At 39.7% G+C, this 15,764-nt stretch overlaps 1 protein-coding gene across 3 annotated transcripts in view; it reads right to left on the bottom strand.

Moving 5' to 3' along the window:
- The window catches only part of TPRG1 (tumor protein p63 regulated 1), a 137,171-nt gene that overhangs the window by 99,948 nt on the left and 21,459 nt on the right, over positions 1-15,764 (bottom strand). For 2 of the 3 annotated variants that reach the window (XM_035710400.2, XM_025425658.3), the window contains exon 2: positions 9,104-9,334. The exons of the other annotated variant lie outside the window; for it this stretch is intronic. In XM_035710400.2, the coding sequence (XP_035566293.1) occupies positions 9,104-9,325 (222 nt within the window). In that variant the 5' untranslated portion in view covers positions 9,326-9,334. The remainder of the gene's footprint in view (positions 1-9,103; positions 9,335-15,764) is intronic. 3 annotated transcript variants of the gene reach the window in all.

The following is a 15,764-nucleotide window of genomic DNA, read 5'->3' as shown; positions in this document are numbered from 1 at the left end:
TGCAATATATATATATTTTTTAAATCAAACCTTTCTCTCTTCAAAGAGCACATGGCAATATAACATCTAAGAGAAACCTTTTTCTTTTTTTCTTTAAAGATTTTATTTATTTATTCATGAAAGACAGACAGAGAGAGAGAGAGAGGCAGAGACATAGGCAGAGAGAAAAGCAGGCTCCTTGCAGGGAGCCTGACGTGGGACTCGATCCTGGGACTCCATGATCATGCCCCAGGCTGAAGGCAGACGCTCAACCATTGAACCTCCTAGGTGTCCCGAAAAACTTTTTCTAATATTCTTACCATAATTTTAGCTGACTCTGGAGAATTAACTTTTTTTTCTCCTTGCCTTGCATCCTTTACCCTTCTCCAAACAGGTGTTCCTCCTATGGGCCTACCTCTCGTTTAAAAGCTGATTAACCCTTTTCCGATAAGAAATTCATAGACCTCTAGCTCAGTGATTCCTAAAATTCAGTGTACATGAGAATCAAAAACATAATGCTGGGCATTGTTTTCAGAGTTTCTGAGTTTATAGGTCTGGAGTGGGCCCAAGCATCTGTATTTCCAACATGTTCACAGGCGATGCTATTGGTGTGGGACTGTACTATGAGAACTGTGGCTCTCTAGACAATTACTCTCAACCTTGAGTACACATCAAAATCACCAAGGGAACTTTTACAAATTCTAATGCCCAGGCCTCACACCAGAGCAATCATATCAGATACTCAGTGGATGGGACCCACATATCAGTACATCAGGATTTTTTAAAGCATGCCAGATGACTCCAATGTGTAGCCAAGGTTGAGAACCACTGCAGCCCAGGGGTTATCTAGTTTAAGACATTTAATTTTATAGGTGTGGAAACAGGGGCCAGTGTGGGGAAGTAACTTGTCAAGTTCACTCAGCTAAGATGTGGTAGAGACAAGAAAATAGACATACCATTGCCCCACCTACAATGCAGTGCTGGCCTCATTCCCAGCCCTGAGCTACTGACAAGTAGGTTGCCAGTTCTTGAATATTCTCTATATAACAGGACTTTAATACTAACCACATATTCTCTAATATTAACATTTCCAATCCTCCCAGGCTGAGACTCTCTTCTCACAAAAGGAAACCAGGATACTAGGATGGCCTAGGACCCATTCAAATACCTTTTCCTCTCAGAGGTAGGGTGGTGGTAGGATTTGGGTTTGTTTGCTTTCTCAGCGATAAAAGGCTTTGAAATATTTTGGCCACAGAATCCATTGGTCATGGGAAAAAAAAAACTTATAATAGGAGAATCCATATATGAAAATGAGGAAAAGAATGGCACTGCTTCAGATGAAGTGGTGGGAAATGGTGTAGAGCTTTCCCTACTTAGTCCTGCACCTCCCCATCCAATTCACTTAGCACAGCCCAAGTCATCCAGGAAATGTGCATCGAACAGAGTCAAGTGACCTGGGTTCCTGTTCCAGATCTCTTATAAATCAATTCTGTGACCTGTAGCCAATGATTTGAGTTTTCTTGGCCTCCATTTCTTTATCTATAAAGACAAATGAGGAGACTGAATAAAAGCTTTCTGAGCCAAGCTGATGATGAAAGCCTCCTGGAAGTCTTTAAGAAAATATGATCACAGCCCTTATACCAAGACATTCTGATTTTCTCATTTAACACATTTCCTGTTGAATTGAATAGTCAGCCAGTGGACTGAATAATTTCTGACTCCTTTGTCATTCTCTGCGGCTGGTTCACAGATTGTCAGAAAGCTAATATGGCAGCCCATGCCTAGTAGAAGCTGTGAGTCATAAAATCAGTAAGTTCTGGAGCATCAATCAAGTATGCCTTGAGCCCCCACTGACAGAGAAGGCCGCATCAACATCACTGTTCTAGTGACCCTACTGGCAGGACCAAACTATGCTGGAGGGAAATCCTTTATAATCCCATGACAACGTTCCCATCTCCAACCCGAACTCCCTGTGATTACAGCCTGGCTGCATCAAGCCCACTGCTCAAAATCATACTTTCTTTGATGATTCATCCTATTTTTCCTGTCTCTTTTCTTATATCCACATAATTTCTTCCTCAGCTAATATAGCTCAGTAGTGAAACTAATACTTTGCAGAAGAAAAAAAAACTGTAAGTGAAATTGGAGAATAATGAAATAATCCTAAAATAAGCATTTTGTTGAATGCTTCTACACCAGGCACTTTGCCAGAACATGTGAAGATGAATATAAAATTGTAGAATTTTTCAAAACCTTACTTGTCTTCCCGAAGGAAAGCATTTGGCAAAATCTACCAAAAATGATCTCTCCTTTGATCTAGACATTCACATTCCACTTCTCTGAAGTCATACTATGGATGTTCTTGCATATGTGCAAAATGACAGATGTTTATACAGTGCTCTTTGCAGCCTTATTTGTGAATAGCAAAATTTTGGAAATAAGGCAAATATAGATCAATAGGGGACTTGTTAGATATAATAGAGGACATATCCATACAATAGAACATGATGAATGTGCAAAAAAAATTGGAAATCTGTGTTAATATGGAAAGATTTCAAAAGGCATTATTAAATGAAAGAAAAAATGTTCAGAAGACAGGGTAAATATGTTGCATTTTTGTATAAAAAGAGAAGGGATAAGAACAAATATTTGCACATGCTTGTATATGCTAAAGCAACTCTAGAGGGATACCTAGAAAATGTTAACAGTGGTCTCCTATGGTTGGTGGGGGGAGGCACTTGATGGGACAGTGGATGGAGGTGATGTTTTACTGTATACCTTTGCAAAACTTAAATATTGAACATCAGTGTGGCTTCTACAAAATGGTTGGGAAGTCTCTGGAGTTCTGCCAACATCTTCACTGAGTGTGGTGTTCTCACCTTCAGCAGAAACAGTGGTTGTGACTTTATGGAACAGTTAATCACTGTATCCTGATAAGAGTATTTTACTCTCTTCTGCTTGTCATCATTGGTTAACTGGAATAAATTAACTTCAGCCATTCAGTGTAGAAAATGAGATAGTGTGTGAGCACTCTGACTTGTGTCTAGGGCAAGGTTTAGATCTCAGCCTTTCTATTTGCCATGAGTCCCATATTATGTCCTTATCATTCCAGACATCAGTTTACTTACTTGCTGGGCTGATAAGACAATATTAACTGTAACGGAGCTGTTGGGAAATGCCAAAAACCTCTGGGAACACTGGATAATAAAACACTGTATTTTCATTCTTATTGTTAGCATTAAATGAAGGGAAAATAGTAGTACCAGGATTTGGAGGTCAAATGATCACTGCAATGGAACAATTAGCTTGAAGACTCCATGCCACCTAGGACTAATAGGAAAGTACACTGGAATAGTAAGTATACCTCATCCAATACACATATATTTCTAATGCTAAATCTGAAGAAAAATCATGAGGGGGGAATCCTTATTTACAAGTCCTTACACAGCAGACTGGGCAATATCTTTTCTAATAGTTCAGCACAGAACGTCTTCAGTCAAAACAAACCTACTAAGGGAATTTCAAAGATGTGTGTGTGTGTGTGTGTGTGTGTGTGTGTGTGTGTTTCCTTATGGTTCCTTAAATTAGACTAGCCAGGGGCCAGTCGTCACATAAATAATATGTCCACTGGTAACTGTTTCCCATATACTGGACTCCCTAGCTAGACAATAAGAGGAGGGGGCCATAAAAAAAGGAATGCTCCCAGGAACTCAGATACCATAAGATCTATCTTGTGGGTGTCATCATGCCCAGATAGAAATCACTTTGTGATAAACACATAAGAGAAGAAAAACAGCTCTAAATTGGATGTGATTTGTAAAGTCCAGGGCAAATGTGTCTTTCTCTGAAAATAAAAGAAATGCCTCTTAATTTATTATTGTTAAGTATCTGCCCTCAGAAAGAAACATCAAATTTATTACAATTTTCAAGGGATTTCAGTGTAAGGAGGGGAATCAAGAAACCTTTTGCCCAGTGAGATATGTAATTTCTAGACCAGAAAGAGACTCACACAGACAATAATAATATAAATAATATATTTAGTTGTTCCCAATGCAAGAGTAAGACTCAGGGAACCCTATAGTAAGAGAAGAGGGAAAGGGAGAGAGTATGAAAGCCAAATTAGTGTCATGAAAGCAATGACATCTTGCTACACAATGGGAAGTCCTGAACCTGCTTATTAAAGTCTCGTTCCTCACAATAGAACACAGGCTATAAAAAGGCCATGGGGAACCATTAATTAAATATTAAAAGATCAAATAGTTTTAGTCCCATTAGTTTGTATGTAATTTACATTCTCAAGTATAAATTTAGAGATAATTCCCCATCCCTAATCGCTTTCAACTTTCTGATAAGGTATCTGCAAATATAGAGTCCTACAGGGAGTTTAAAAATATCTTTCCCCATGCATATCAAGTATTGTTCCTTTCATAAGAAGTTGCTTTTGAATATCAGTCTCCACAACTAAAGAGATTATCATAATATACCTCGAGTTATTAGCCTTGAGTGGTACTTTTGTTCAGAAAAGGCACCAGGCCTTTTTTAGATATGTCTAAGCAATAAAATAGCAAATGAACAAAAACAGGAGGAAAAAGTATCCAAGCAGAGTGATAGCCAGTGCCTCAGACATTCTCATGACCTCTCATTCATTGACCAAGGTCAGAGGCTCTAGAGGGGTGGTAAAAAGCATCAGGAGTTCTGGCATGGCCCCCCCAAATTACTGGTTGACTTTGGACAAGTCACATCTCCTTTCTGTGTTTCGGGGATTGGATTAGATATCCTCTAAGACCTTTTCTTTGAGCACAAATATTGCTGTGTTGGAAAGGCACAGTTCAGGAAATAAATGATAGTCTGGAAGCCCGTGGATAGGAAGCAACATCCCTGATGCCACATGAAAGAATATAAGAAGTTTAAGGAACCAGATTGACTGCTTTTATAATCTGGTATGATCTAATGCATTAGAGATATGACCTAATGCATTAGGTTATGATGCTTAAAAATGCCTCTTGGGGGCACCTGGGTGGCTCAGTTGCTTAAGCATCCAACTCTTGATTTTGGCTCAGGTCATAATCTCAGGGTCATGAGACAGAGTCTCTTGTTTTTCCTGGATTAATTTTAACTTCCAGAGCAGTCACATCTTTGCATATCCAGTTTGAAACTCATATAATTGAACTTCTTTCTTATTACAGCATTGGGTATCTATTTCTGGTCCCTAAGAAACTGACTGCCATTCTGCTACAGCAAGTCAAAGAGTAACTTTCCTTTCTGGGTTAAAAGATGTAAGTAGGAAACAACTTCAATGTCCAGCAAAAGTTAAATAAATTGTAGAATATTCTCCATAGCAGGATGTAACTAAATTGTTAAGTGATTTTATGGAAGTATAGTTATTGGCATAGGAAATATTTTTATGCAACCAATTGCACAGGTCAGAGAAAAGCAACACAGGATACACACCAAAATGTATAAGCACACATTCAATATACTTGGTTAATGTTGGGCAGGTGACTTTCATTTTGCTTATTGACATTTTCCTTTTTTTTTTTTTAACAATAAACCACCTTCTGTGAAATGATTTTAAAATATTTAACGAAACAAAATGCTTGATCAAGGAATTCCGCAGCTCATTTACTTACTGTTCTTTTGAATTTACAACCTATATGCTTTAAATTCTTACACAGTAGTAAACTCACTTCTTTTTAATTGCTGTGTGGGATCCTAGAACTATGAATTGGGAATTGGAATACTTGGGTTCTAACCCCAGCTTTAGCACTTACTACTAGCCTCTTGGGCAAGTCAGCACTCATTAATGGTTATGACACTTGACATGCCCTCTCTGGGCCTTAGTTACTTCTGAAAATGAGAATGTTGATAGCTCCTTGGTACTCAAGGTATGTTGTATGGACAGATTGCATCTTATCGCCAGAGAATCTATATAAATGCAGAATCTAATGCCTTACTCCAGGCCTACTGAATCAGACCAGCATTTTCACAAGATCTCCAGGTCATTTGTTTGCATGATAAAGATGGAGAATCAGTGGACCAGATCATCTGTCGATCTCATTTCAGCTCTAAGAAGTGATACTTCATGATGAATCTTTAATAGCTCTGAATCATCCAGAGCCTGGGTCTTATTGAATTATTCCCTGAGAAAATGAATTAGTTTCCTTCACTCAAACCTCTTGACTGCTATAGAAACTATACATCTACATTTATATCTCACCCTGGAAGTCATGGTGAGGTCACAGGCATCTTAATGTCATTCCCTATGATCAAATATAGAAATAGGAATGTCAAATCAATAAGAAAGCATTCATAATAGCAATGAGATGCTGCTTATAAAATGTTAATAGACATGTCATGCACTGTACTAAGCATATTTACAAATAAGCCTATTTAAACCTCTGTATAAAACTTGTATTTTATTCACACATTGCAAATGGGGAAATTTATATAGAGAGTAAAAATATAAAAATACATATAAAGCACATTCATTATACTCATATGCTAAACATATATATGTGTGTGTATATATATATATATTTCATCTATCAGTCTGAAGGAGAGCAAATGCTGAGTGCCTTGGGAATGTAGCCCTCACAACTCCTAAAGAGTCCTCAAGTCTACTCTAAATTCATTAACAAGATTAGAAGTTTTCCCTCCCAACCTCTTGAGAACTTAGGGTTTGTGTCTATTTATTCGAGGGAGAAGATACTCTTCCAATGGACTGGAGTCAGTCACTGATTGACTTATAAAAGCAATTGTACATGATGGTAGGAAGAGCATTGGACTTACAGACAGAAGACAAAGATTCTAGCTATAGCTCTTTCACTAATATCATGTGACTTGGTCAGGTAATTTCACTCCCCTGAAACTGTACTATGTTTAGTACAAGAGTGAGCAGTTCTCCCCCACCAACCTTATAGTGTTACTCCAGGGCACTTCACTTGATAAGTTGCATAGAACCATACAAATAAAAACATCATTCAAACACACACACAAACAAAGCCTCCATGGTGGCTTTAGACTGGGTCGATTTAGCTAAGCTAGAACTACATTTTCTAGAATTTCCTTTCCTATCCATTTCCAAAGTAGAGTTGGCCACAAGAGACATTAGTGTAAGATTTGCAAGGCAGAAGTGACACATCAGTTATTTCCCTGTGGAAGATCAGTGCAGTCCGCCAGGCACTGTGGAAGCTTATATTCACCAGTTGTATGACCTCCTGCTTCACTTGGTGGTACGGGGCAGCACCTGGACAGACCTACAGCTACTGCTGGCAGTTAGACCTTCTCATATTCTCCTTTTCCTAGGCTTGGTAAGTGTGCAGCTCAGTGGAGAAAGGCCACCAACTTCTCCTGAAAGGACTCACGTCTTCAAGTTTAGACTTGGTGGGAAACAGACACAGATTCCAGTTTTTCCTCAGGAATTCTGGTTTGTCTGTACAGGTTCCAGTGTTTCCCTTATTCCCTATTCCCACTTCATGACTACCAATTGGTTGGCCTATAGCAACTTCAGGCCCATCACCAGGTGCAAAGACGACAGCTTTGCAGAGACTTCCCAGCCAGCCCTCATAACTGCACCAGCTTCTGAGCATGATGAATCTCTTATTCCATACCACTCATGCTTGTTATCTCATCAAACTGTGACTGGTACATCATCATTACCAGAGATAAGACAACTTTAGGGGATGCTTTGATTTTCTTCACAGATGTATCTTACAACTTAATTTTGCTTATTCAATAAAGTTCACATACTTTGGAAAACAAACCATATGCTCTGCATGTGCAAAAACACTCACACAAACACACACACATAGTATAGCACCTACCAAAGCAGCTTAACACATCAGAGTGGCTAAGTACAAATGATAGGGGTATGTCTTAGCTTCGAACATGCATACACACGCACACACCTACTCATACATTGAGTCATTTTAGTTAAAATTTTATCTTAACCAAAGATGTTTTAAAAGCTACCAAATCAGGATTTGTCAGTAAAACTTGTAAATCATCACAACATCTTAGCCATCATTTATTTATAAGATTGAGTTGAAAAAAATTTTTTTTCAAGATTTGTCCCATGAATGCTTCAAAAATGAGATGATCTTCATTGCCACACTGTACGATCCCCAGTTTTGCCACCAACTGATTATAGCCCATGAGCCAGCAATTATTGTGCTAACAAGAACATTGAGGACTGGGAAAGAACATTGATAAGTAGGAAGGAGAGATAGATAGAGAGAGAGAGAAAGAAAGGAAAAAGTACTCAAACCCAGGAAGCACTGTCCCACTCTCCACTTGATCCAGATGCTAGAAGTTCAAACTATCTTTCTTTCTTTCTTTTTCTTTTTTTTTTTTTTTAGAGAGGGAGTGAGTAGGAAGAGGGGCAGACGGAGCCGACAGAGAGAGAGAACCTCAAGCAGGCTCCACACATAGTGCAGAGTCTGACATGAGGCTTGATCCCACAACCCCCAAGATCATGACCTGATTCAAAAATCAAGAGTCAGATGCTCAACTGTTGGAACCACCCAGATGCCTAATCTTTTACATCTAGATACACAAACTCCATCTTCATTACCCACCTATCCATTTACTTTCTCAGCTCTAATTCTTAGGCAAAAGGGCTCCGCTCCAGAGAGTAACAGAAGGCTTGGGATTTAAAAGTGTCTGCTCCCACACTGTCATTCCAGCATCCCAGCGTAGACACTGAGGTCTAACCCATTCTCAGCAAGCTCTTCCACTCCATCACCCCCATCCTTTTCAAAAATGCAACAAATAACCTACTCTGGACACACAATTTTGTATTCTCACTGCCTGGGTTTTCTCTCCATAGATCACTAATCTGTGGAGATCAGGTTTAACACGAACACAGGACTGAGGAGCCAAAGATCCCTGGAGAGTGGATAACCAGCTTCTCCTCAATACTACCTGGTTATCAAAAGTAGACCCTTAACGGAAATTTAGATCCTTCCTCTGTAACATGGGGATAATAATACCTACTTCATGGTTATTACTATTACAGGAGATAACAAATGTGAAAATACTTGGCAAATATATACAGTATTTATAATGATATTAGAATATTTCAAGAGCAGTCTTGTATAGTATTTCAGAGCACCAAAAATTTTACCCGTGTCACGAAGTACTTCCGTGAGGCAAAAGGTCTGTGATAAGGATTGGGGTACAGTGTTGATTCAGTCACACTGGGCTGCCTTGAAATCTGCCTTGTCTCTGAGTCCTTGCCTGGGTCCCCCTCCTCCATGGACAGCTGGTCAGTCTCAGAGGGTTGGTCATCTCCCTCTTGCTTCAGAGACACGGGCTGGAATCCTTCAAAACTCCCAATTGTTGACATTTCTTCTATCTAAAACAAGGGAAGAAAGAATCTTCTCATTAGAAAAAAAGGGGAAAAGAAGTTACCTATGTCCTGGCTAGAGCAGAAAAGTCTGCAGTGTGCACGTGATGTTCCTGAAACTGACAAATGCATTCATACATTAACAAAGGCACTAATGAGTGCAGTTCAATAACAGAGACTCTACCACCTACCTGGTCATTTACCAGGGGAGAGAAGTAGAGACCCTCAGATAGACACAAGAGGGCTGCAAGTAGGTCCATTTTCCCATCTTTAATCCCAGAGGACAGGGAGCTGAGTATGGAGATAATAGTATGAAATAATTACCAGACAATTGATCTTCAAGATTTCATAGAATTTTTGCTTAAAAACCTACCAGCCTGTCAACTTACTTAACAGTTAAAAGGAATGATAATGCACTTTCTCATATGCTCTTGGGTAGTAATAGGGCACAAAAACACTTAAACAGCATATTTTTAACTCAAAAAACAACAATTCTAAAATTTTATCCTAAGGAACGAATTTAAACAAATGCCCAAAGACATCAATATAGGAAGACACATCATATGTGTCTAATAGCAGAAAAATACTGACAACTTACGTCTAAGAGCAAAACATTGTGTATCACCACCACATTAGTCACTCATACATTATATCTACTACCAGAAGAATATAGAGAAACTAAGAACTCATCAGTAGGGAATTGGCTAAATATGTTATATCATAAAATAAAATACAATGTAGTCATTAAAAATGTAAGTGGATATTTTTTATCATGGGAAATATGCCCAAAATATATTGTTAATGGGAAAAGATTATGAATAATAATGAATTATTATATTCAAATGGTTTAAAATACTTCAAAAAAAAAAGAAAGAGGAAAGGAAACTTGGAGTTGAATATGTATATACGTGTGTTGTGTGACAGGGTTAGAAAAAGTCTACAAAGAAATAAAATTGAATATTAACAATGGTTATCTCTGGATGATAGGTGATTTTAATTTTTTGTTTTTGTAAATCTCTGGATGCTTACAATGATTACATATGCTTAAGTAAAAACATAATAAACTCGTTTCTATTTTGTAAATATACAGCAAAATTTAACAAAATACATAGACGGCACATACTAGCCTAGTAAAAAGAGCCCCTACATCACGTTACTGTTTCTAAGCTGAGGCCAAATAGTCATGATTTAGGAACGAGTTAGGAGCAGATGGGGCTACGGAGGGAAAGATAAGGAAAAGGCCCCAGAGTCAGGCTTCTAACCATCCCAACAAAACAGAGATAAGAAAGTAAAAACAGAAAAAATAAACTTGGCTCCCTAGCTCCAAAATGTTATGGATTATCCCCCGTTAATGGCTACTAAGTAATCACAGAAATATGTCATTAAGATGTTATCAATAGTCCCTGCTCAAACCAAGACAGCACAAGACTCTCAAGGCCATGGGCTACCTGACTAAGCTCACAGAAATTCCAGATGTAGAGAAATACTATGGAGGAGGTATTAACCTGAGAGAAGGCAATAACTTACGATATTTGCAAAACATCTTGCTTGTTATTATGTCAGTTACAAGTCCACCATGTTTCTTCTAAATATCCACCCTGATATATTTTTTTAATATTTTATTTATTTATTCATGAGAGATACACAGAGAGAGAGAGAGAGAGGCAGAGACACAGGCAGAGGGAGAGGCAGGCTCCACGCAGGGAGCCCAAGGTTGGACAGGATCCCGGGTCTCCAGGATCACACCTTGGGCCAAAGGCAGGCGCTCAACTGCTGAGCCACCCAGGGATCCCAATATCCACCCTGATATTGACAAGAAATTTACCAAGTTCCCTGGTCAGTTTCCTATAAAAGGCAGAGCAGAAAAGTCCTCAGCGGCAACCCTGTGGGGCACCTCTTACTTTAGAGAGTTTTCTCTGTATGGCTGCTTGATAAACTCTATCACTTTGCTCACTCTCTGTTGTCCGTGAGATTCATTCTTTGACTCCATGAGATGAGAACCAGGCTCTCCTGCATGAGTCAGACCTATGGTAAGTACACTGTCCATGCTACATAGGAAGTGGATTTTGTGTCCAGCTTCACTGTGACTGGGAAAGTCATCGTATTCTCAGAGCTGCCTCAGCGTTCTTAATTAGATAAATTCAGTTTCCTCGATTCTTGTGAAATAGTAGAGAATGAGAAACAGCCCTGACTCCTGCAAGTTGACATTCTTAACATTGGAATTAGAGTATTCAGGAGCGGTAAAAATAGTGTGATGAGCATTTAACCTGTGGCCTAAAGCTGGACACTTTGGAGCTTGAGAAGGGTACTATTAACAGTTACATCAGAATGATAGAAGTAAACTAAATTATCTTGGGCAAATGCAGACATATCCAGTCACCCTGAGGGATTTGAGTGCAGGAGAAAATACAGATGGTTAGGGGGGCTCACCAGTGTAAAGCCCTCCACGGGTCACATTATAGGTTCCTCCATCCGATCCTCCCAGCAACCCTAGGAAGATGATTTTACCTGCATCTCTGGGGATCACAGCATTAAGGGGACCCACCCAGGACACACTCAGTTGTGGCAGCACCAGGATGCCCACCCAGAGCTCCCAACCATGCTTCTGGTCCAGTCTAGCATGTCCATCATGAGGCACGCTGTATTGCAGTAGGAAGACTTCGCTGAGGCTGTCTTCAGCAATTTTTTTTTTAAGGTACAAAAGGCAGAGAATGGTCTGTAAGAAATACAAGGCACCCCCCATAGAAACAGGAGAAATTGTGTGCGTGTGCACTTGTACATGTGTGTGAGAGAGACACAGAGAGAGAGAGAGAGAGAGAGAGAGAGAGAGAGAGAGACTGAGAGAACAATCAGTGAAGCACTTTGGCCTCCCTGGCAGGTCTGGCACCTCAATCACACAGTGGCTGTTGGAAGGAAGTGTGTTTCTAGAGTTCCCTGTAACCTGTGAAGGAAGGTTTGTGCCTTTGGGGAAGGAAAGCCTGCCTTTCTATTTGCCACACTCTGCGAACACGCGCCTTACAACAGACATCTGCAGAAGGCTCCTGTGCCTGGAAAACAGAGGGAGGACTTAATTAGCACCACTTCCTCTCCCTCAGGCTGTCTTCTCTGGAAACACTCGGGGAAGAGAATCAGAGCACTTTGAGCCCAAGCTGTTTGAGATCCAGGAAAGAAGGAAACTCAGCTTCAGTTATATTCTTACAGCCATGGATCCTGGAAAATGGAGCCCAGCCGCCCGAATCCAGAATGATTTCAGCTCTTCTCTGATCATGGGCACAACTTTGCAAGGACAAGGAACGTCACTTCAACACCCTCCCCGATTTGAGAGGAGTACCATACATCAAAGCAGCCCACTCCAGTCCTCATCACCCTCTGCCCAGACACTGTTTATCCCCAATTAAATAAATGTGCCCTTCTACCCCTGCATGAATAGATTGCATACATTGAAATACTAAAAGCATATTTATACTGAAAATAAATCTAGACAAATTCAAATGTTTTCACTGCTTTACATGGATAAAGCCTGCCTTGCAACAGACCCATCCAGAGTCATTTATAATCTAAAAAGATCATTATTCTCATAAAAAAAAAAAGATCATTATTCTCGAACACTCCATGGAACCTTAAATGTCAGCATTTCATACTCAGGTAGCACAATTTCTAAGGAAAGCAAGGCATCAAGGCTTAGAAGAGAGTCAGTCCGTACGTTTGGACCTAATCTCATTCCAGGAAATTCTAAAGAAAAAAAAGAGTGCAATATTAATTGCTTATTCTGGGTTGTAAGGAAAAACCAGAAATCAACTAAATACCTAACAGTCAAGGAACTGCTAAGTCTATTCAATCGATATTGTGCAGACATTTAAAATAACGTTCACAAGTGCTGCAGCAGCAGGGAAGTAAAGGTTGCATATTCCTAGGTGAAAAAAACGCAAAAGCAAAAAACAAAGATTTTCTCTAGATATGGTAACCTGAATAATTTTTACGCTGGTAAAGACCACAAGGAAAATACTTACATTTATTGAGGTAGTTGTATTGAAAGTGAATTTTAGCTCTTTAAAAAGTTTTAAATGGTGTTAGTGCTGCTTTTGCAATAAAAAAATCAAACATTTAATAGGTGTGTAGATTTGCAAACTGTGGAGCTTTTGCGGGATAATCTGAAGAAGTCAAGAAGAGATAGGACAAGGAGTAGACCCATCCAAATTGGTAGGTGGCAGGTTGAACAAGCAAGGGAACTTACATGTGACTTTCTCAGGTGCCTCTGCAACATGCCCACCAGGATCTTAAAGTTTATACACAGGACGTACCTGGATTCAGTCACATGTAAGTTCGAGATGGTCTCAGCAACACCCTATTCTCTCTCGAGGCTATGGCCTTCCGCTTGCTCCCACTATGGGAACAGTGGCTGGAATGTACATTTCAAGGGCAGGGGAGGAGGAAGGAGATTCCGATTGCCCTGGAGCTAGCTCACTGGTCAACTAGTGGTCATATCTTCTCGAAAAAGTAATGCCAAATAAATACCCAAAGAAGTGTTAGTCTTCCTTCAGTTAGATGATAAGAATTCTATATTTTACAGCTGCCTGTAAATTCAGAACTAAATTTAATATGGTAAATAACTTATTCCTGGGTCCTAGTCTAAGTATACCTGCCTCACTGTATACATGTCTTCATTTATCTCTCTGTGATTTTTTTCTGAAAATATTTCAGAAGCATATAGGGCATAAATTGTAGCTAGAGAATCAATGCCTCATCCAACTCCTTCATTTTGCAAACTTTGGAATGCTCAGGTGAGGAATTCGCCCAAAGACACACAACTAATAATCAAAACATGACTCCTGACTCTCGTTCACTGCTTCAAGTTGTAGCACTTAGAAGAAAAGCAGAGAAGCAGCTATCAACCTTATGTGTTGGTCACCTGGAAACACTTTTGCCAAATATCTCCATCAGTCAGCTCTGCTTTGCACTGGGATAAGAGATACAGCTTCCATGAAGCAGGGCTCACCCTAGCTTCTCCTGCATCAGCAGTGGGTACCCAGCACCCAACACTACCACGTAAAGCTTTCTTCTCTACCTGGTGTCAGGCTGACTTATCCATTAGGTATGACAGGCGCAGTGCCTGTAGCTGCAAATCCTTTAGGGGCTCAGGAAACCTGTTAATTTATTTTAAAATCAAAACAATTAAATTTTATTGTCAAAAGAAATGTGTTATTTTTTTAATGTTCGAAAAGAGTGAAATTTGTAGGACACCCAAAACTTTTGGTTTTGCCTAAAACCCAAAAAAATGGGGGGAACTATTAAAGTCATAGAAATATAAGTTTTAATATTGATAGTATTATAGTGGAGAGGTCCATAAAGGCAAATGAGTTTTAGGCTCATGTAAATGATTATGTGCCCTGAATCAAGTCTACATCCTACTACTGACATTCCCTGCTTCATATTCCATTCTGGGGTTCCATCAGACCTAGAAACTTTACCCACCCATTTCCAGTGCCTTCCAAATTCTTTTTTTTTTTTTTTTTTCCAAATTCTTTATTCTGGTTGATTCTGCTCCACTATGTACTGGGAGATTTCTGTCCTGGGAACAAATGGTACAATCTTAAGGTAATTATTTTTTGATTTATTAAAATTAAAGAGAGATCCAGAATAGTTGACCCAATAAATATGTGTTTTCTAGAAAAGTATGTAAAAGAACTATGTTGAAAACTTCTGATCAGCTTGAAAGAAGTAGCCAGCCACAACTCAACCAAAGGCAAAGAAAGGGGGAGTTTGGGGATTTTTCCTCCTTCTCACAAGAGTTTAATAAAGAACATGTTGGACATAAAAAGTATCACAGAGATACCAGTAAAAGTAAACAGAGATAGCAATAAAACTCAGAGCTGTTTCATGGTGAACCTCTTTTCAAGGGCCGTGCATGCCACTCTCCAGCTCTACTCTCCCCTTTTCCATCTGGTCTTAAGAAGGTCTGCTCCTCACCCTCTGTGCTTCCCTGGCAAGCCTGCAGAGCTGTTTTTCCCTTTTTCCTTTCCCCACGAGCCTCCATAAGTCTCCGTGGGATTGTTTTTTAAGCCTATGCAACCCTATTGCAGGTGCCTTATGATTTCCACAAAGCTTTTGAAATATTAGTAGCTCCTTAAGTATCCCCATTACTACCTCTCTGGATTGGAGGGTAGACTGAATGGCTAGTTAGGAAACACTTATCTATGCTAACCTCCACATTTTGTAAGTGAGGAAACTGAGGCCCAGAGGGGTTCTGTGTCTCCCCTGAGCTGTCCATTTAGTCTATTAAAAAGAAGTTAAAGACCATAAATAATGAAGTTATGGCTACCACAGGATTAAAAATACTGTATCCTGGGGATCCCTGGGTGGCTCAGCAGTTTAGTGCCTGCCTTCGGCCCAGGGCATGATCCTCGAGTCCCGGGATCGAGTCCCGCATCGGGCTCCCTCA

This window comes from Canis lupus, chromosome 34 (assembly GCF_003254725.2).
Source record: "Canis lupus dingo isolate Sandy chromosome 34, ASM325472v2, whole genome shotgun sequence".
In the NCBI taxonomy this organism is placed as follows: domain Eukaryota; kingdom Metazoa; phylum Chordata; class Mammalia; order Carnivora; family Canidae; genus Canis; species Canis lupus.
The sequence above is the reverse complement of the archived record's forward strand: the minus strand, read 5'-3'. Positions and strand labels throughout refer to the sequence as shown.